At 45.2% G+C, this 23,172-nt stretch overlaps 1 protein-coding gene across 2 annotated transcripts in view; it reads left to right on the plus strand.

The window, feature by feature from the left end:
* The window catches only part of LOC102565290 (glutamate decarboxylase 1), a 61,418-nt gene extending 58,101 nt beyond the window's left edge, over window positions 1-3,317 (plus strand). For both annotated transcript variants that reach the window (XM_019490319.2, XM_059724371.1), the window contains one exon: window positions 658-3,317. In XM_019490319.2, the coding sequence (XP_019345864.2) occupies window positions 658-831 (174 nt within the window). In that variant the 3' untranslated portion in view covers window positions 832-3,317. The remainder of the gene's footprint in view (window positions 1-657) is intronic.
* The last annotated feature ends 19,855 nt before the right edge of the window (window positions 3,318-23,172 follow it).

Raw genomic sequence — 23,172 nt, forward strand, 5'->3', positions numbered from 1 at the left:
TTTTGGATTTCTACCTTTTTGATTCTGAAAATTTCAGATAACATATACAAAATGATCAAAACATATATGCCTATACTGCACTACGTGAATGTGTGCCAGTTAAAATTTTTATTTATCCATTACTTATTTCCATACAAAAATCTGAGAGCCTAAAATACTGACACCTAAAATATTAAGAGCACAAAATCAGAGATAAAAATGTTGGTATAATTAGTTGTGTTGAAATAATGAAAGTACCACTTGAGGTATTGCAGATTTTAATTTTATAGTTTGAAAATTAACTCTCATTAGTGAACTCTGAAATAATTTCATACTGTCATCATACAACAATTAGATACTGGATCAACCAGAACTCATCCATAGGCTGTTATTTATTACTTATTCAGGCAAAACTCTGCTTACTGAAATGGTGTTAGAGGTGAGTAAAAACAAAGTAAGATATTAAAAAATGATGTTAAAATTAAACACAAGAGGCCAATTTTTCATTTTGTCCCCTCTTTCAGGTGAAACTTTTGTTGACTTTTGTTACAACAGCCTTTTGCAATTCTCAATCATCCTAGCTTATTATGCTGCAATTTGCAAAGTCTGGAGTATGGGTGAGGGAGATATTTTTATATTTCTACAGAGTTAATTATATTGGCTACTTTTAATATGCAGGTTGCTCCAAAAATCAAAGCATGGATGATTGAAAAAGGGACGATGATGGTTAGCTACCAGCCCCATGGAGACAAAGTCAATTTTTTCAGAATGGTTTTTTCCAACCCTGCTACCAGGAAATCAGATGTTGACTTCCTCCTTGAAGAGATTGAAAGACTTGGGAAGGATATATGAAAACTAATATTGAACTTTGAAATGGGGATCAATGTTACCTTAGCACAGTGGGTGCCATTTAAAATGACACTTTATGAACTGCAAGCGTTGTCTGTTTCTTCTTAACACCTGTCCTTCTGGTGTGACTACTTTATAGGATCTGGGAGCTACTTGATGGGAAACTAGTGCTTTTGGTTCCCACATTCGTCCATCTGAAATAAGCAGCATATCTTTGTTGTGCAATTATGGCAACTCCCTGGAACCCCTGTCATAGTACCATTTTTGTTTGAGTTTGTCACATTTTGAAATGTTTTCACATCTTGCTTTTTATTCTGATGAGCATCATCCACAAGATTTGGCAGCCCAGTTTCCTGTTAAACAGCATTTCTGCTACGGATAATCCATGCTTTATGGGTACAGCCCTGTAATTTAAGAGTGACACGTGAACATTGGTGTGGGAATCTGTAGATTTTTTTCAACATTTTTTTTCACTATTTATTCTCCATTTTCCACCAGGCAATTGGATTGTGAGTATTTAGGACTTGAAGTGTTGTGATGAAATCCATATTTGTTTGCAAACTCTTTAAACTCAAAACAGTTAAATTAAGGTCTATTATCTGTTCTCACAATTTATAGAATCCCATGTCTAGCAAAAAGTGATTTGTTGTGAGTTATGACATGGTTTGCTGCTGTGCTTTCAAGCAATGCACTTCAGGATAGGGGAATAATAATCCAGCACTAATACATAATATTTTCCTGCATGCATGAATAAGTCAGTGCCCACTTGCAGCTACGGGCTCCTCCATGACCATCACGGGCTCTTTTTTTTGCACTGATCTGTACTTTATGCACGTTTACAGCGTCTTCTATGTCATTATTTATGTTGGGCCAATATAGAGCACCCTTGCTTTCTTTTTGCATTTTTCAATGCTTAGATGCCCCTCATGTATTCTGTTTAACATGTCTTTCTTTAGCATAGCTGGAACAATAAGTCATGAGCCTTTGAAAAAAATGCCATCCAATACTGACTGGTTTTTTCTTGAACTGAGGGTAGGGGCCAGGTATATGTTTCCCAGGCCAACCAGCACAAATGGCTGTTATCACTTTTTTGCAATGTGGTGTCCTGGAGCAGTAGCTTTTGCAATTAGTGCCCACATTTAATCTGTGACAGGACTCATAGTACATGTTAATCAAATTAAAAGAATGTCTGAGCCTGGAATTCTGTTATTTTCTGTTGTCATATGCTCTGGACAATGTATCTGCAATAAGTAGATGTTTCTCTGGTGTGTACTGTATGTCTAGATCATGCATTTGCAGTTGAAAAAAAAGTCTCTGTAATCTGGGTGGCATGTCTGATAAACCTTTCTTTGCTATAGTTACCAAAGGTTTATGATTAGTTTCAGCTATCACAGGTTTTCCATAGATGAATATATGGAATTTCTTCTGGGTGGGCAGGGCTTCTTTGTGGTGGCAGTCCTGAAAGCAGTGCAGGGTCAGTGCACATCTGGTGGCAAAGTCACAACCTTCACCTTAACGATTTAATATTCAGCCAAGTGTTGCTAGATGTGCACATTAAGGAAGGTTAGGCATTAATTTGGATCCCTATTTGTACCATATTTACTCACATGCTACATTGTTTCCCCCCAAACCCCCAAAATTTGGGGTGCCTGACCTCCACAAGAAAGTTGATTTTTCTTGGCTGGAATAAAAGTAGGGACTTGCCGTGCTGCTACTTCTTTGTGGCTCAGAAAGGGTGGTGTCCAGTATTACGTCTCATTGTCTGAGCTTGTGCCTGAAATAACATTAGAGTTGGCATGAGGATGCTGCATGCACTCTGGAATATTTTGTTGAGGCTTGTGGTATGGAAACAACACTTTATTTATAGGAACTTATAGGGAACTATTTGCAGTAAAGAAATAGCAGTCTTGCTACTGACTTTCCAAAGGTCTACGGTGTCCTGCCACATTAGGAAGTTCCGGCTGCCTCACCCACACTATCTCCTGGGATGCCGTACTTTGTGGATACTCTGAGTTTCCAGGAGGACTTACTTTGTCGCAGAGATGCCCATGACTTAAAAAAGAAAATCTGTTTTTCCACATTCTGCTTTCCAGAAACAAGGTGCGCGTCTTGGGGGTATGTGGAATGCAGGAAAATGAGTATATGAACATGTATATATTTCTCCCAATAATTTTTGTATGAGATCAATTTTCAGATTCCTTACAAATAAGTGGCTTGCAGTTGCCCATAAATTGGATGAAATGACCTCATGAGATTTTCCTTTCTAATTTTCTTATGTAATATCTGTTGCATTTGTTGCTAGCTTAGTTGTTTGCCTTTGTGCTGCATTTATTTTTGGCTCTAGAGTATTGCACATGTCAGGGATTTCTTATCCCTGTGTCTACAATAAACTATGGAACGTATGAGGAAAAATCAAATTTGTATTTGAAATCTTATATAATTTTGAGAATTGCTTCTTTCAGGTATTAGATTGGAAAGGTAAATTAAAGCACAAGATGAAATTCTGTGTGTTGTGTGACGTCTGCTTCACAGCAAGAGTAGAGCAAAACCATAATTGTCTACAAAATGTCAAATCAGGATATGACAACATTGTGTACTACCATTAGCCAGCCATTCATAGTGCCCACCACTCCAATTACTCTAATGGGAGCAATAACAGGGAAAAAAACCTTTGGTCCTTTTTTTGAATTTGGTAACACAAAAGATGAAAATAAATCATTAAAAAAAAAATCTAAATATGAAAGTAAGGCTGTGACTCCTCCTCTACCCCTCTCCTCATCACAAAAGTCACCAACCAGGAATGAGGCTGCCAAAAAGCTCTGTACTGATTGTATGAACGGAGGTTTAAGTCTCAGCCTGGCTTCTTCTGCCTTGTTACTATCTCTTACTAAGGAGGCCACTGAACAACTCTGTGATAGATGCGAGATGCTGGAACCATCAAGACATTGAAATCCGTTAGATTGAGAGGTGTGAGACACCGGACATGCCCCTGCATGTGCCCACTCATCAGGATATGTGTTTCCCATGGGACAAATAGCAGTGGCACATATTTGTGCTGTTACTATTTGTCCCTGGGCACACCCTGGCATACATGCCCCTGCCATGCTACAAATTAGCAGTGTAGGAACAGGTGCATGTGTGCCATGTGCAATTTGTGGCACCTCAAATGGGTAAACTGCACATGCATCCTTGTCAGGACACGTCCACTGTGGCCATCTGGGTTGTTAAGAAGGAACTTTTTATCAATCAATATGTTTTCATGAATTCCTGGGGATCATTGCATGTACTACTTTGTTCTTAGCCAAGAGGCTGGAAAGAAAGAGGGCTAAAAAGGTTTGATCCAGGATGGGACAAATGCACTTGGGGATTCAAACCAGAACAAAGAATTAATGGACTCTTGTCTATATTTACCAGGATCCTGGGTGGCTTCTGGACAATAACTAGTAAGCTAGCATAAATGTAACTTGTTTATAATGTTATTACATATATTTTTGATCTAACGCTTTTGTCTTAAAATGCATGATACTGTACTTTGTGCAGACTAGCTGGTCACCAGTTTACTCTGCTCCTGACAAAAGTGAGTAGAATTGCAAGGAGCTGAGATCAAGTCAGGCTGGCAGTGCTGAATATAGGAAACTAATGCCTAATACTGTAGTCTCCTAGGAGACGGATGCTGTCCGCACAGGGCGTACAGTGTGAATTAAAAACAAGCAGGAATCTTATTAGGGGTTAAGCCACAATGCCACATTTATTGGAACATAAAACAAAACATGCAACATGAAAAGAATAAAAAACAGCAAGGTTATCTGCTTCACTTATTCCCATACATACTCATTCAGTCATTCATACAAAAGAAACAAGCACACACACAGATAGTTAGACAGGCCTGCAAAGGTTAAGGTGTTACCAAGTTCTAAAGTTGCTTGGGTCAGTCTGGTGGCCAGCCGGACTGACCGTGAGGGATGGAGTCAGGTCTTGTTGGATGCACCCAAAACTCATTCTTGCAGGTGGACAGACTCGAAGCTTTTTCTTTGTGTTCATTCTTTATAATGATAGCTGTCTATACAAGCCTATGGATTCCACTGAGTCAGGTGCGAGGGTCATCCTCCTTGTCCTGTTGGCAGTCTGGGATTGGTAGGATGTGATTTTCTGGCTTTGTGGTCAGTAATCTTTAGGGTGGTTGTTGTTTGTAGTCTTCAGCCATCAGGGTGAAGGCATGATTTAGTATTTGGTAATCCTTAACCGCTGACTTGATGTTGCTGCAACCTTTAACCGTTAAACCACAGAAGGCTATTTCACCCACTGCGAGAGGACTGTCTTCCTTCACATTGTCACATACATACATCATTCATTCTTTCATTACCTCTTTTCAAACATGTCAGACATACCACAGACCTTACATAGCATTTTTCTTATACTAAATTTCAGTTTTAAAATCATGAGACCAATAGGTCAAATATATTTATGCTAAGCAATGGATGGTTAATTCCAGAACAATAATGACAGATTAAAATATTATGAAAAGTAAACTATAACAAGATAAAGTTAATCTTAATTGCTAAATAATTCATTATAAAAATAGCAATATAAGCAATTTAAGCAAGTATAGCCATGCTGACATCACTGAAGAGACAGCCAGTTCTAATCATATACAAGTAAATGAGTATTGTTATCAGGTGCCAGAGAAGAATCTATGGTCATATTCTTCAGTGTAGAAAGGTTAGGCTAATTTAAGTGCTTTGCCAAGTCTTTTTTTAATTATTATAATCGATTAGAGCTTCCATAGTTTTCCTTGAAAAACTGTTTTGGAGTCTCATACACCATCCTTTCAGGAAGCTACAGGTCCACACAGTTTACTGCATCTACTTTTCAGAGAAAATTGCCAGCATTTTGGACTACCACATTTGCTGCAGAGTCAGAGTGTAGAGATAAAGAAGCTTGGTCTTGTCCTATTTATATGGATGGTTTTACATTGCTATCCCCCACTGATGCAGAGAATGTGCTTGCAAGGATGAGGATGACCATTTTGTGAACTGAATTTATGCCTCTCTTGACTTGTAAAAGTCAGCCATACAAGACTATGGCCTCTGCTTGTGGGGGTGTCCAGTGACTCTCTTCAGATGGGCAGGGTACGTTCTTAAGTCTGTGATTGTCTAGGCCCTACTCAAGGAACTGTTGCTTGACGCTGACTTCCCAGATAGTTATCACCTTGTCTCCAACCATCCATTTTTGGGAAAGGTAATTGATTCAGAGGTTGCCAGAAAACTCCAGGTAGATGTGGACACCACTGAATTCGTGGACCCTTGTCATCCTGGATATAGTACAGAGTATGTGCTCATGGCCTTGGTCAATGATCTTTGCCTGGAGATTGACAGGGGAAACTGTGCTGTGCTGATCATACTATACCTTTCAGCAGTGTTTGACACAGTCAACCATGAGGTGCTGATAAAGTGTTTATGTGATCTGATGGATATTTGTTCCACCCTTTCCTAGCAAGGAGGTCCAACTGGGTGGTAATAGGAAAGGACTTGTCATTCCCTTTGATCCCCTAGGCCTCCTGCCAGCTGGGGCTGCTCCAACTTGGCTCAATGTGCTACAGTCCTGGGCACACATGTAAATGCAGCCCTTGGGAGCAATAAACTCCAGTGCAATATGGGTCAGAGTTTATTGCATCACATTAATATGCACATGTAGATGCACCCTCAGAGTCTGAACTGGTTCCCACTAACTTTTCAAGTGAAATTCAAAGTGCTGGTTTTAACCCTAAACCTTAAACTGCCTGGACTGCTCACTCCCATATACCCCATTGTGATTCCTAAGTTCAGTTGAGAGTAACTTCCTGCAAGTACCATTAATGCACCAAATCTGCTTGGCTAAAATGTGTGGGAAGTCATTCTCTGCAGTTGCTCCTCAGCTGTGGAACCTCTTCCATATAGAGGCCTGTGAGAGCCCAAACCTGGACATCTTTCAGAAATACTGCAAGACCTTCCTGTTTGGACAGGTTTTCAGCAAAAAAAGTTAGGCTGGGATATTGCTTAGGGCAGTGGTGCTCAACTTTAGGACCCAGCAGGCCAGATGAGTGAATGGTACAAGGTTGGTCTGTGGGCTGAATTGAGCCCTCAGGTCCAGCATCACCCCTTTCCTTCCCTGTACACTGGGACTGATCCCCTTGGAACCAGTACCACTCCCTCCTGCCCCCCACATTCCCGGATTGGGCCTTGGGGGCTCCACACTGCTCCCTTCCTTCCCCCCATGTAGTGGAATTGGGTCCCAGGGGCCCAGTGTCACTCCCTTCTTCTCCCCCATGTGTAAGGATTAGATTGGGAGTGGAGGGGGGGGGCAGACATTACTGCCTCTCTGAACTCTCTGCATGACAGGATTGGGTCCTGGGGCCTTGGGGCCACCCCCTTCCCCCCCAGCCTCCAATACTGGGATTGGGCCCTGGGGCCTGGCGCTGAATTGTCCAGCCCTGTGTACTGGGATTAGGTAACCCATCCAGCACACAGGGCCTAGACCTCCCCATGGGTCTAGAAATTTGGCAGCAGGGGAGTGACTGCTCCCCCACCACAAAATTTCCAGATCCATAAGGAGCCCTGCAGGCCAGCTGACATGTTGCCATGGGCCAGATATGGCCTGAGGTTGCACATCCCTGGTTTAGGGGGTTTCTGTTGTATGTGGATAGTTTAGTTGCCTTTTAAGTTTTCTGTTCTTGTTCCTGCTCCTATTTTATTAGTCATTCAGTTGTAAGGTGCCCTGAGCCTTTGTTGGGAAGGTTGTCAGATACACTGAATGAATAAATAAATAAATGATACCAGAGGAAGAGTACTGTGATACTCAAAAGCTTGCTTATGTCTTTACCAACCATACAACTTGTTCAATAAAAGATACCACCCACAAGAAGTCTTGCCTCTCACATAAATAAATATACTCTAGGTGATAAAATCCTTGTTAAACATTAACAATGCTGGTAAACAATAAAAGTTTGACCTGGAATTATCTACTTCATTTACTTATGTTTGGTATATTTGTCCCCTACTAACATATTCTCCAGTCTAGTTTTAATTTAGTCAACTGATGCAGTTTGTTACTTTCCTTGGGATACATTTCTTACATCTAATAGTTCTCTCACCCAGAAGACACTTTTTCCCCATCTTTTTGTTGTGACTGCTGCAACACTAAGACCACTCTAAACTCAATACTCATGCCACAGCTACTTCTTACCAGCCTAGTTATTCAGGTTTGTACAACAGGATATAAAAGCAAATTTAATTACTGAATTTACTGAAGCTAGACATAGAGAAACAAATCTTGTGCTTTAAAGTCACTTTAATTTAGTTTCTGAATAAAAATCCCAGGTGGATAAATGGAACAAATCACCCTCTGCCTGCAGAAAACTAATCAAATCTCTAAAATGTCAAAGGTTTATGAATAACAAATGTTCCCTAAACTAGTTTTCAAGGGATGTTGTCCTGTATGTAAAGTACATGACCATGATCCTATATTTCCTACCTAGGTGAAACATAAAACAACATTTTTTTGACTGAGAAAGGTGTACAATCACAAGATGTTGTGTTGTCGTCGTCTTTTTTTCTTTAGTTTTTTGGTCACCAGGGGAAGTACTAATGTGAACAGTTGGAATATAGAAGATAAAGGAATGCTTCTGTTATGTGGGTCAGTTTTGATGATGCTGAGTGATAAAGAATTATAAGGCAGCGGAGAAGTTGCTGCTGGATTCTTGAACTGTGGGCTTCCAGATGTTCCAACATCTGGGTAGGTTTGAAACAGTAGCTTGCCTTTGTAGAAACAATATCATGTTTTTGGGTGGGAATTAGGTAATTTTCTGGCAACTTACTTTCATCCTTAGCTTTTTAATAATATTTTTGTTATTGTTTACTCCGTACCATGCCATTTGAATGGCATCAATACCTTTAATGAATGTGGTGCATAAGGCTGAGAGTAGGGGTGGTCCTGTTAGATATAAGTCCCACTAAAGATTATAGCAGGTCCCTTAGAGGTGTATCTGTTGGAGGAGCTTGAGGGAGTTTTAACGGAGTAATGAAAATTGAAGGGGAAGGCTGAGGAGTCTGCTATCCACATGGCAAATTTAAGTACTTATATGTGATACCTTGAGATGTTTAAAGTTTCTCCTTCTTTTTTCTTTCTCCCTTGATCTTGCCCAAGCAACTATTCTGTCTCCTTATCTTTCTGGTATTGTAATGGGCCAAGCCCTGTTCCTGAGAGTAGGGCTAGGCAGTAGAGTCAGAAAGCTGCAGAGCCCCAAATAATGAACAATGAATTAGGTGACAATGAATTAGGTAATGACCTGCTGTGATCCCTCAGCTCAGAAGGCAGAGGAGCTAAGAGTTATATAATGCCTGCACCTCTGGCAGAGGGGACAGTCTAACCTGGGCAGAGCTGGAGGAAACACTAGTGTTGGGAGCAGATAGAAGTAGTTCTTTGTTCTTACTGAGGGAGGCATTTTTATAGAATTATTGATCATTGCTGTGGTTTGTGTTACAGTGGTACCCCGAGGATCTAGTAATTGGGATGGCACAAATGCATCATGAATGATCATCCCTTTCACAAGAAGCTTATAGTGCAATTAGACCAAACAAAAGATGAGATGAGGAGAGGCACAGAACAGGAAGGAAAACACAGGCACCTGGAAAGGAAGTGATTCACCTAAGGCCATACAGTAGGTCAGTCACCAAGGCAGGGGAACCCCCCCCCCCAAACAATTTTTCACTAACTAGACAGCTGCAGTGCACAGAACAAAATGGCAAACTAACTGTACCAGATCCTAGCAGCATAGTTCCTGTTGCTTTAGTCTGAGCCACCAAACATATTTGTGGTAGAGACCTACATCCATGTTTATTACAGTGATGACATCACATGAGCCCACCTGCAGAGGCTTCAAATTCCATGCAAGGAGAACAGGGGGACGAGGAGTCTTTGATGTATTTTCAGTATTCACTTCTAAAGCAAGAAGTTAAGGTCTTTGGAGCCTTGGGCAAATGAAAAGGAATCTGAAAACAAAACAGGTGATTCTGCCAGAAATAGAAGAGCTCTGGCAGGTATGAAATATGTAGATTCTCTTCATTGAAAAGGATGAGTTCAGGGGAAAAAAGTGTACTAAAATTGCCTTCAAATCCTAGAAATCTCTCTTTTGAACATCATCGTGTGTGTCAGGAACTTTTTTTAGTTATAAGCTACTTTATTAATGAATGTTTTCTGTCCCTCTGGGTGCCCTCTGCACATCAGGAGGACTGTTGAATTCCAGTTCTTCCCACTTTTCAAGAATAGGAGTAGCTATGTTATTCTTTCCCCTTCTTTTCCTAATAGCAGGGTGACCACCTCTTAATTTTCAACCTGTATTTTTTTTCTTCTGAGGTTGGTACATGATTGTGTTCTGTCACTGAACACCTTTTAAGAGTTACTGACCCTTTTATATTGCAACTCTGGGCATCTTCTTTGGGCCATTTAATCCATTAATGAAACAGGAATCTGCTAAAACTCAGGCTGCAGGATAGGGTCACCCAGCAGAGAGCTTTTGTCAGGGTGCCCCAGCACTCTCAGAGGCTGCCTACAGAAACTCTGACAAAGCCCATGAGAGCCAGGGAATGGAACTAGGTGTTACAATCACAGCATACTCTTCCATTGAACTTCTTCTCCCTGCTGGATGGCAACTTAGTCAGGTCCAAGAGGAAGTTGACAAGGAAGCCTCATACCTTTGGTGGCCCATCTACAAGGTGTGAATAGATGAAAATGTGCTGGGGGAAGATGGAGCCAGCGTGAGGTTTTTGAGGACATAGAAAAGGGTCTGCAGCCTGATATAGTCCAGGTAAATGTGCACCAGGATCACCCTCTCACTATTAAAGAGAGAAGTGTTAGGAGACCCCATGAGCCTTGCAGTTAATTTGCCCATGCCCAAAGACACCATGCAGGACCCACCAACTTGTATTTGCTTAATGTGCAGGGATATTCAAACAAAACCACCTGTTGAGAGACCCAATGATGTTTCTGTCATAAGTTGTTACTTTATAGTCTTAAATCTGAAGAAAAGCTGGCAGTCCTTTATGTTTAAGTTGGTATCAGAGTAGATTTCCCTTCTGTCTGAACAGCAATGTGAAACCAAGTGTATTCCTTTTTTATTTGCCTGTCATTAGGCTCATTAATTTCATCTCTGTTTTGCTGAGAAAGGGTCAGTTCAGGGCAAAACTGCACACTGCTGAAAATGGGCACAAGGCTTTGTTTAACAGTCAGGCATTTCAATATAATCCTTCCTCTCTTTTCTTGCCTCTTGAATGAGAAGTAACAATATTACTTTCTGAGCAAATTAATTGAGCTTAGTACATGATGTGTTAAATGGAGAAATATTTTCACAAGGGTACATTTTTTCACTAGATTTTCACTTAATTTCACAGAATGCTTCTCTGCTCATCTGAATGGTCTCCCAGATTACTTGAAATGAACATTTCTGTGAAACTAAACATTTGACATTGAGCTATTGGCACCTTACATATTCAGTGCTTTGGAAATGGAGCTCTTCGCTCTTAGAATGTCAATAGCTTTAGAAAAAAACCCTACATTTTGACCTACTTTTTCAATCGGAAATAGCAATTTCAGGTAGCTTGAATTTTGGGAGAGTAAATTTGGGCAGTTTGGTGGTCTGACAATATTATGGCAAATTCTCACCATTTTCTGAGATTGGGGATTGAGGTACATAAAATGTAGATACTTAAAAATTTAAGAGCCCCTAACTACTATTACCTTTTGAATGTATATGTTTACATAGAGAGATTAATCGCCATGTGCAGTATTCAGGCAACTATTAATGACAGCTCATGGAATTTGTTTTTTCCCCATTGTATTAGAAGGGAAGAGATGGAATAGATGGGGATTCTCACCTTGCAAGAGGAGAATAAGTTAGAAGTTCTTGGTATCAAACGTTATGATGTATTCTTAGTATCTTCTAACATGCCCTTCACAAATGAGGCAAAGTTTGGTCTTCTGTTACCTGGGAGCAAAATGGCAGCAATGATGTGGTCGTGTTCAAAGTACGCTCTTGCAACAAGCCAATAGAACAAATGTCAATGGAAGTAGAGCATGGGGTTTGTTAAATGAGGCTAGAAGATGAGATTTGGAGAGAGTTAAAAGCCTAAATATTTCTCTACCTACTCTTAAACAAGAAGAAAATGATTTGTTGGAGACTAAGATGCCTACATCTCAGTTTTTTCAAAATACCTCTATCATAGGCACGTAGACTACCTCCTACTGTTACTAAACTGGCTTAACTCTGGTGGGTGTATACCTGGAAATCCCACTGATGTCTTTAGAAACTACTGGGCACTGTTGTTAGAGGCTTCTTTTCCTATTACTGAAGATAAGCATAGCGGTGGGGGTGCAAAGGATGGAGAGTAATTTAGTGGCCATGGTTTCTGGCCCCTGACAAGAGGCCAGAGCAGAAACCCAGATTGTGGAGCAGAGGACAGACTTCCAGTTTGAACAGGCTTGGAGAATGAGACACAGCTGCATGGAACTGATTGCATTTCATTGGCCAGATAGGAGATCTCCATGCTGGGGCTCAGCAGGTGTGGACCTAACTCAGGGAATCATGCACTGCACTGTACCACAGCATAGCTGAGTTGGGGTAGAGCATGTCATTGCCCAGTCAGCTATGACCTGGGCTGCGGTGTTATGGAGATTGGTGGGCCCAGGTTCCTGAGCATCTAGAAAAAGATTGTTGTTCTGTGCTATGAGGAACAAACCATGAAAGGACTTCTTAGCAGAGAGTGGGGTCAGTACAAAAAAGGACTCCTGGTATACTGTGGTTGGGGGGATCTTTAAGTAGGCAATTAATGATTAGAGAGAGGCGCACAGAGGGCTCAGACTGCAATCTTGCTAGGTCTGGAATAGCTCATTGTCAAGTAGGTTGGCCATATTATCTTACCTGAAAGAAAAATAGATCTGTGAAATGTGCAGAGTGCCAGAAGTAGTTCAGCCCTCACAGAGATGTGGCAGGTTATCTTTGTCCCAAGAAAGGCTTACTTGAGAGCCCTTTAGGGGATACATCCTCACGGTGTGGCAGGTGAGTTAGACAGGTGGACACCTGAGACCTGCATCTTAAGCAGGCCACAAATTGAAAAAATACAAGTTAGATGTAAAATCACAGTATAACATCAGTAGAAGAAATTTGTACACGTCTTGGGTTTCCTGTTTCCCAGGATCAATAACCCATAGCCTGTATGAAACAAGTTGCAAGGCTTGGTCTTTTTTGTTGTGTCTCATAACTGTGACTTTGGAAAACATGCTGGCTGTTTAATCCCTTGTTCCTCCACTGGAATAGTTATGAATATGTTAACAGATATTACTTCACCTAAAATTGGTGCCTTCTGTGACACATGATTTTGGTTAATGCACGGACGTGCAGATAATTTTGCAGTGACTGTCTGGGTGAATAGAAAAAAAATCAGTTTTCAATGTAGTGGTTTGGTAATTTAAAAACTCCAAGGCCAACACTTTTTCCTTGGGTTCTCAACTTAAAATTTATGGGACCTGACATTCAGGGATATGTGGGGCCTGCAGCTTTCATGAACTTCCATAGGAATTACAGTTACTTAGCCCTTCTGGAAATCAAGGCCTAGGTGATTCCAAGCTCAGAATTCAAAATCCATGGGTACTTTTAAAGCATGAAATCTCAGTAGGTTACAGTTAACATTTTTAAAAGAGCCTAAGTGACTTAGAAGCTTAAGTCCCATTAGAAATAAGCAGGGCAAGCTCCTATGCAACTCCAATGCTTTTGAAGATAGGGTTAGGATCTTCAATCACTCCGAAAATGTTACCCATCACCCTTAAGGAAAATGTCCTATTGAATTTAATGGAGTATTATTATTTTAAAAATGAATTTTTAAATCAACATTTATAATAATGGAGATGTCACTTTCAATTAAACTCCATAGGCTTTCTTCAGGAACAATTTCTAGAGAACTGTAAATTGAATTTATATAACTTATCCATGAGCAATAAAGTCCTATATATTTCATACTGCTCTCTTGTAATGTAATAGAATCATTTGAAAATTCTTCAAATTTTTCAGAAAGCACCATCTCTAAGGACTTTAACACAGCACACAAGGATTTAAATAATGTAATCGTAAGTAGTAAAAGACAATGAAATAAAATATTAAGAGATACAAACTTCTTCCTGGCCAAATCATTAGTCCTGTCCATATCTCCTACTAGCTCAGAAAGGGGCCTGCCTCATGTGAGGAAAAGCAGTGTTGTTGTTTAATCAAACTCCTTTATTTCCATTATTTTTTATCATTTGTATTTGCTATTTAAATAAATTGGTGTATACATTGTTCATTTTGCATTACAGCAGTTTCCTGTAGTTTACACTGAATGCAGTTATTGTTCATTGTACCCAAGAGATCTAGTAATGGGCCAGCATTCCTGAGTACTAGGTGCTATGCACTCATACAACAAAGACTGTCATCTTGCAGCCCAGGGACTATCAAGGTATTAGACACAGAGAAAAATAAGCAAGGGAACTCCTCCTTTAAGATGCAATGTGTGTTTTTTTTAGGGCCTGGATTCTGTGTAATCTGCTCTGGTGCAGTTCTCAATTTGCTACAAGACTTTTCCTGCAACATAAAGATGATACGGAGTAAAAGAGTGAATAAATGTGTTGCTAAGGCTCTTCCTGCACCATAAAGATGTTGTATCATAAGAGAAAATGACAAATGTGTTGCTAAACATGCTCTTTGTTGGATGCTATACCTCCAAATATCTGTCGTGAATGAAGCAGAGCTCTGCCTACAATAACTATTCAAAGCATATTGTATACGTACCAGAGAGTACGCTTCTGAAAAGTAAAACTGCTTTCCACTTGAAGGGTTGGGAGTCTTCACCACTGGTAGTTCTTAATGAAATCCTGCCCCCCTGAAGTCTATAGTAAAGTTTCTAATGGCATTGGTAGACACAGGATTTACTCTTTGTGTAGGGCACCAGATCTGCCTTCTTCATTCTGATGCCCTCTAGGCAAGTTGAAGGTACTTGTATTCTCTAATTCTCCTCCTATCTTAACACTTTTAAAACACCCATAAGGAAATATCATAGAAAGTCAGCATTCCTTGAAAGCCAAGGTTGCAAAAAGGTAGAAGGTAACTTCAAATTGAATAAGCTATTGCCTTGTATGTCCAGCTCCATCTCCCAGCCCCCCACTCCACCCACTCTACCTGCCCAGCATGATGAGCAGCTACCTGCAGGTGGCCAACTGGGTGGAAGGCAGCCCTGCTGGGAAGCTGCACACGCTGGCCAGGGCTGGGGTGGTGCCACAACAGATGCGGGTGGGAGTGTGGTGTGGGCTGCCCTAGAAGGGGTGAGGGCAGGGCTTGGCCTCATGCAGAGTGTGGCAGAAGGCTACCTTTGTTTCTCTCCAAAAACTCTGCTCTGTGACAATTTGATTAGGATGGGCCCAGCAGAAGAGACACACCTTTACCCTATATCTTTAGGTAACCTGAGCTGGATACATTCCTGAGGGAGGGGGGAAACATGCTCCCTCTGCCTACATGACTAGTATCACATACCTGGGTGAGGGGCTTCCTTCCTGGTGGGCTAGAGACTGCCATTCTGCCTGGCAACTAGTGATGTATTTCAAATTGGTTGGCTGACAGCCAACAGGTGCTGGCCTCCATTGGACCAGGTAAATGAGGTCACAAGGGCTATATAAGTTAAGGACTGCCCAGGAGGAGGGGGCAGCAGCCATGACGAAGGCTCTGTAAGGGCATGCCGGCATTCACGTAAGGCGGGCACGAGGTAGCAGCCCAGAGGGGCACCTTCAGCAAGCGAGAGCAGTAGACGCAGCTCTGCAGACATGGTGCAGATGCAGAGCACCACTGCCAGGGGCCTCGTCCTGGTGCTGCTGCCTGCCATGGGCTCTTCTGAGGCCTCCACCCAAATGGAGCTCATGGCAGGGTCGGCAGCCCCTTGCCCCCCCTGTCTGTGGTGGGGGCTCGGTGGGGTTCTGGGGGGGGTGGGGCCTGGTGGTCCCCTTGCCTGTCCCTCCTGTGCCTGACTTGGGGCCCTGGAGGGGCAGGTGAGGGAGCTCCAGTCTGAGGTGAGCAGGCTGAGGGAGATCAGGGATGCAGAGGATGAAATTGATGCCTATCTCTGTTCTCTGCAGGCCCGGTCACCCACTGTACAGCCTCCACAGGAGACGTGCCCAATGCAGGAATGGCAGAAGGTGTCCAGATCCAGAGCTGCTCGGCCTAGAGTGGTGGAAGCTCCCCAGGTACACCTGGGGAGCAGGTTTGAGGCCCTGGCAGCTGTGATGGAGAAAGAGCAAATGCCTCCGGCAGGGATGATGCCATTCCCCACGTGACATGGAATGGGCAGAGAATGAACACCAGCAGGAAGAAACGCCAGGTCCTCATCATTGGAGACTCCATCCTATGAGGACTGGAAGGTCCCATCTGCCAGCCTGACCCCATGATGTGGGAGGTCTGCTTCATGCCTGGAGCTCGGGTTTGGGACATCATGGAGAGGATCCCGGCCTACATCCGACCTGCAGACTAGTACCCCATGGTTGTTATCCATGTGGGAACGAATGACGCGGCCAGAGGCAACCCTAAGCACATTATGAAGGACTTCAAGGCTCTGGGGGCCAACCTTAAGGAGACAGGGGCACAGGTGGTATTTTCCTCTTTTTCCAGTGAGTAGGCGGGAACGGCGACACGAGGCCTGCATTGGTGAGGTCAACCAGTGCTTACAGAGTTGGTGCTGCCAGGCGGGCCTTGGGTTCCTAGATAATGACCCATGCTTTTGGGCAGGGGACTTGCTGGGGTGGGATGGGATTCACCTCTCTCCTAAAGGCAAGCGTGTCTTCTCTTCCAGGTTGGCTGATCTCATATGGCGAGCTTTAAACTAGCCTTGCCGGGGGAGGGGGCCACAGGAAGACGTGGAGACACTACCTGAGCAAGACAGGTGACAAATGCAAGGAGTGCCCAGGTAAGAAACGGGTCCAGATAGTCTTCCTAATCGGGGGATGGCATGTGCAGCTATGCAAGGCCTTGAATGCCTATATACCAATGCTCATAGTATGGGGAACAAACAGGAGGAACTCGCCCTCAGAATAGCCAGTTCAAACCCAGAAATAGTAGGGCTTACAGAAACATGGTGGGATTCATGCCATGACTGGGCAGTTAGCATTAGGGGCTATAGGCTCTACAGGCAGGATAGAGAAGGAAGGAAGGGAGGGGGTGTGGCGCTCTGTCAAAGAGCAATACACATCCTCTGCCAGCAAAATGGGGTCAGAGGAGGGTCAAGCTGAAGTGCTCTGGGTCAAGATACAAGGGGGTCGTGGGGAGAGGGATTTAACGGGGGTCTACTACAGACCCCCTCACCAAGGGGAGGAGCTGGACTGGGAATTTTCATGCCAGCTTGCAGAGGCACTTAATGCAAGGGATGTAGTTGTCATGGGCGATCTAAATTACCCAGGCATCTGCTGGGAGGAGCAGTCAGCCAGGTCGGACTGTTCCTGGCTGAGATACAGGACCTCCGCTTAACCCAGGAGGTGCACAGTCCCACCAGAGGAAATGCCCTGTTGGACCTGGTCCTGGCCACAGGTTATGATCTAGTAAGGGCGCTCCAGGTCCTTGACCACCTGGGTGATAGCGATCATCGCTTGCTGGAATTCATCATCCAGCGCAGGGTGACAAGGGCCTGCAGCAAAGCGGTAGCCCTAGATTTCAAGAGGGCCAACTTCAACGAGTTGAGGAGATTAGTGGGAGAGGCGCTGGGGTTCTCGAGGGCAGGGGAACTCAGTGCCCAAGATGAGTGGTCGTTTCTTAAGGAGACAATACTCAGGGCCCAAGAGGTGACGATCCCAACAAGAAGCAAGGGGGTCAAGAGTGCCCAAAAGCCTCCCTGGATCACCAAGGACATCCGGGAATGCCTGGTTGCCAAAAAGGCGGTGTACACCCAGTGGAAGTGGGGGGCTATCTCCAAAGAGGAGTATACCTCCACTGCTCGGGCCTGTAGGGGGGCTGTTAGAAAAGCTAAGGCAGACATAGAGCTAGGACTAGCGTCCAAGATCAAAGATAATAAAAAGTCCTTTTTCAAATATATAGGGAGAATGAAGAAGGCACCGGGAAATGTGGGGCCCCTGCAAGATATGCTGGGCAATCTGGTGGTTGCGGCAGAGGAGAAGGCAGACCTCTTTAACAAATTCTTCACCTCAATTTTCTTGGGCAGGGACCGGGACTCCCCCACCATGATTCAAGACAGACTCGAGGGGAATGCCTCCAGACCTAAGGTTGAGGAGGACTGGATTAGTGTGCTGGACGTGTTCAAATCAGCAGGTCCAGATGCTCTCCACCCCAGGGTGTTGAGGGAGATAGCAGAGGTTATTGCAGGGCCCTTGGCACAACTTTACGAGCGCTCGTGGTGCTTGGGCCAGGTGCCAGATGATTGGAAGATAGCCAATGTGGTCCCCATCTTTAAAAAAGGGAGGAGGGAGGACCCAGGCAGCTATAGGCCTGTCAGTCTTACCTCAACTCTGGGGAAACTCTTTGAGAAGATCATCAAGGAGCACATCTGTGATGGGCCAGCATCAGGGAGGATGCTCAAGGGCAACCAGCATGGTTTCATTAGGGAAAGTTCATGTCAGACCAACCTGATTGCCTTTTACGATCAGGTCACAAAAGCATTGGATGCAGGTGTTGCCATGGATGTAGTCTTTCTGGGCTTCAGCAAGGCCTTTGACACTGTCGACCACCCCATCCTCATTAAAAAACTAGGTGACTGTGGCATTGATGTCTACACAGTCAGATGGATTGAAAATTGGCTGAAGGGTCGTACTCAGAGGGTGGTGGTGGAGGGGTCATATTCAACCTGGGGGGAAGTGGGCAGCGGAGTCCCCCAGGGCTCGGTCCTTGGGCTTGCGCTGTTCAATTTCTTTATCAGTGATTTGGACGACGGGGTGAAAAGCAACCTGTTCAAATTTGCTGATGATACCAAAATTTGGGGAGAGGTGGGCACACTAGTAGGGAGGGAAAGACTGCAGAAAGACCTGGATAGGTTGCAGAGGTGGGCTAACAAAAACAGGATGCGTTTCAATACTGACAAGTGCAGGATGCTGCACTTGGGCAGTAGTAACCAGCAGCACACTTATAAGATGGGAAACTCCCTTCTTGAGAGCACGGAGGCAGAAAGGGATCTTGACGTCATTATTGACTCCAAGATGAACATGGGCTGACAATGCGAGGTCACGGTCGGCAGGGCGAACCGGACCCTATCGTGCATCCACAGGTGCATCTCAAGTAGGGCCAAGGAGGTGATCCTCCCCCTCTACGCGACACTGGTCAGGCCACAGCTGGAGTACTGTGTCCAGTTCTGGGCACCCCACTTCAAGAGGGATGTGGACAACATTGAGAGGGTCCAGAGGAGGGCCACCCGCATGATCCGGGGTGCAGCAGGGCAGACCCTACAATGAGAGGCTATGGGACCTGAACCTGTTCAGCCTTCACAAGAGAAGGCTGAGGGGGGACCTGGTGACCGTCTATAAACTCACTAGGGGGGACCAGAAGGGTTTGGGGGAGACCTTGTTTCCCCCAGTGCCGCCCAGGATAACAAGGAATAATGGCCACAAGTTGTTGGAGAGTAGGTTTAGATTAGATATCCATAAGAACTACTTCACAATTAGGGCAGCTAGGATCTGGAATCAACTTTCAAGGGAAGTGGTGCTGGCTCCTACCCTGGGGGTCTTTAAGAAGCAGCTTGATGCCTACCTGGCTGGGGTCATTTGAGCCCAGTTTTCCGCCTGCCCAGGCAAGGGGTTGGACTTGAAGATCTACAAGGTCCCTTCCGACCCTACTTCTATGATTCTATGAGGAAGACTCAGTGAGAGAGAAGAGCTGAACCATCTGAAACTTGCTTTCTCTCTCAAAACTCATGATCAAGGAACTGCCTGCCTCCAGAGGGAATCTTCAACTGCCTCTGGATGATAGTTGTGAGTAAGCTACCTGAGATCTAACTAGATATTTAGCTTGCAGTAACTCAGATGCGTGATCAAAGGCTACTCAGCCAGGGGAGTTTGCTCTATGGGATTTCTCTGATATCGCTCTACCCTGTACCCTATTCTAACCCTACCCTCTGTAACCAAAAAAGTTCTCCTTTGTACCTAGCGTGGGAGACTTATTGGGAGTGGGTCTAGATTATGCCTTGGCATCCCCTTGGTTCAGTTCACTAAGGGAGACCACTACTTGTGCTTCTGACTAGGGAAGCAGCCCAACTTCTTGAAGTGAATCAAGTACACTTGAGGGCTACTAGGCATGTGTTTCCTAGGGTTTGCAGAGCCAGAATCAGTCCAGAGTCCTGGGTGGTGGCAGTGGAACCCCCAGGCTAGTGGGTGTGCTACAGGAAGGGGGTCAGCCAGATGTGAGGTGCCCCAGGGAGGCACTCAGAGCCTGGAAGGTGGTCGGGCACAGTGAGGTGGTGGCTCAACGCAGGAGCGCCCCCTACTGGCCCGCCACGCTGAGTGCTAGACATGGGCCAGATATGGGACAGATAAATGGGGGGGGGGGGGGCGTACACCAGTACTGCACCACCCAGGTGAGCTCTACTGTGTGGCTCCCTCCATTCCCTCCCAGAGCTGCCTGTGCCTTCAGTTTGCTGAGTTTTTTTTGATGGGCTGTGTGTGTTTGGGGCGTGTGCTCTGAGAATCTAGGAGTGTTGCTTACTGAGTGATTACTGCTGGGACCTGACAGTAGCCCTAATGAGGGTCAGAACCAGTCCAGGCTCAGCAGGGTAAGCAGTTTGAAAGCAGTTCATAGGACAGTTACCAGGCCTGTTCGCTGTTCATCTTTCTCCCGCCCCACTGTGAGGGGAGAACCTTGCAGCTTGATGTGAGGAAGCGGGGGGGGGGGAGGGGGAAAGGAACCCTTTGGGGCCAAGAAGGAATAAACAGGCCAGCTTCCATGTGAGTTTGCTATGGATATAAAACTATTGCACAGGCATGCAGGTAGATGAAGTCAGGAAGACCAAAGTATAATTGGAGTTGCAGCTAGCAAGGGATGTGAAGGGTCACAAGACAGGTTTCTACAATTAAGTTGGTAACAGGAGGAGGATCAGGGAAACTGTGAATCCCTTACTGAACGAGGGTGACAACCTTGTGATAGAGGATGCAGAAAAGGCTGATGTACACACAGTGGCAATGTGTAGGAGGTACATGGGGGTGCATGTGCATCTCCTGAGAGCGCTGGTGCACCCCCTGATGGGCCATGCTCCCTGCTTAGGTGATGGGCAGGGGGGGCCAGGTGGGACCCTTGGTGCCCCCCCTGCAAGTGCCTGCTGGGGAGTGGGAGCGCTGGATGTAGTGCTGTGGCCACTTCCTGAAGCACTGTGGCTGCTTCCCAGTCAGTGAGTTACCGCCCCCTGCCCCAGTCAGCGAGATTGGCCACAGGGGGTACCACCCCCCCGGTCACTGATTCGTGCCCCCTCTGACTAAGGTGGCACCAGTCGCCCATGTGTACTCAATGCCTATTTTGCCTCAGTCTTCACAGTCAAGGTCAGATTACTGCACTGGGTGGCACAGTTTGGGGGGAGGGGAGCAGCCAACAGTAGCAAAATAACAGGTTAAGGACTATTTGGAAAAGCTGGACATATACAAATTCATTGGGCCAGATGGGATGCATCCAAGGGTGCTGTGAGAGTTGGCTGATGTGATTGCAGAGCCACTGGCAATCATCTTTGAAAACTTATGGCAAACAGGAGAGGTCCAAGATGATTGGAAATGGGCAAATATAGTGCCCATATTTAAGAAAGGGAAAAAGGAGGCTCTAGGGAATTAAAAACCAGTTAACCTTATCTCAGTCCCTGGAAAAAGCATGGAGAAGATCCTCAAAGAATCCATTTCTGAGCACTTGGATGAGAAAAAGGTGATTAGGAAAAGTCAGCATAGATTCACCAAGGGCAAGCCATGCCTGACCAACCTGATTGCCTTCTATGATGAGATGACTAGTAGGGTTGTGTGAAATTTCACCCGATATTTCATTTTGAAGATGTTTTGATGCATTTTGAGCTTGAAACAGCAAAACAGAAATGAAACAAAAGGCTTTGAAACAGCTTTGAAATGCAACAAGGGCACTCAAAATGTTTCGAAACATTTCAAATTTCAAAGCCAGGCTTACTGGCTTTAGTGCCAGTCCCAGTTGGCAGCAGCAGCCTCCTGTTATTCAGCAGGCAGATTGGGGCCCGCCCATACCCCTGGGAGAGCTGCAGGGTTATGCCAGACTCCTCTGGGGTCGCAGGCCCCCAATCAGCCTGCTGGACGACAGCAGGCTGCTGCTGCTGGCTGGGACCAGCGCTGGGTACAGCCTACACCCAGCACTGGGAAGATTGGTGATACTGCTAGCCCCAGCCAGCAGCACCAGCCTCCTGTCACCCAACAGGCAGATTGGGGGCCTGCATGAGGGTCCTCCCATGAGTTGATATGCCCTGGTCCCCATACTAGAGCTGGCCCGAGGAGGGTGTGGGGCCCTGGGCAAATCAGCTCATGTGGGGACCCTCCCCTGCACCAGGATCGGAGTGGCAGGTCCCCACACGAGCTGATATGCCCTAGGCCCCATACCAGAGCCAGCTTGAGGAGTCTGCGGGGTCCGGGGCAAATCAGCTCGTGAAGAGACCCACCCCTGCCTCGATCCCAGGGCACTGGCAGGTCCCTGCACAAACTGACTTGCCCAGGGCCCACTGGCCCCAGGCAGTAGCACCAGCCTCTTGCGATCCAGGAAGCATATTGGGGGCCCTCACCCCTGGGAGCAGTCCGGCACAGTCCCCACAGCCCTCCCAGGGGTGTGGGCTATCCTGATTTGCCTGCTGGATGGCAAGAGACTGTTTATGCCATCTGGGTGCAGCCTATGTTGGGAAGATTGGTGCTGCCACTGGCCCCAGCTGGCAGCACCAGCCTCCTGTCATCTGGCAGGCAGATCAGGGCTGCCTGCACCCCTAGGAGGGCTGTGGGGGCTGTGCCGGACTACTTCCTGGGGTACAGGCCCAAAGTCTGCCTCCCGGATCACAGGAGGCTGGTGCTGCTGGCTGGGGACAGTGGCAGCACTGATCTACCCAGCACTGGGTGGACAAAACATTGAAACAGCATTGAAACAGCAAAACAGTTTTGATGAATTGAAATGGAACAGTGCTTTCAAAATGAAACAAAACTCGAAACAAAACACTGTTCCTTTGAAATGTTGAAACCAAAGTTGAAGTGGAATGATGCTGTTTCACAGAGCCCTGATGACTAGCTATGTGGATGCGGGAAGACCAGTGGATGTCGTATACCTCAGTTTTT

Source organism: Alligator mississippiensis, chromosome 3, assembly GCF_030867095.1.
Source record: "Alligator mississippiensis isolate rAllMis1 chromosome 3, rAllMis1, whole genome shotgun sequence".
Taxonomy (NCBI): domain Eukaryota; kingdom Metazoa; phylum Chordata; order Crocodylia; family Alligatoridae; genus Alligator; species Alligator mississippiensis.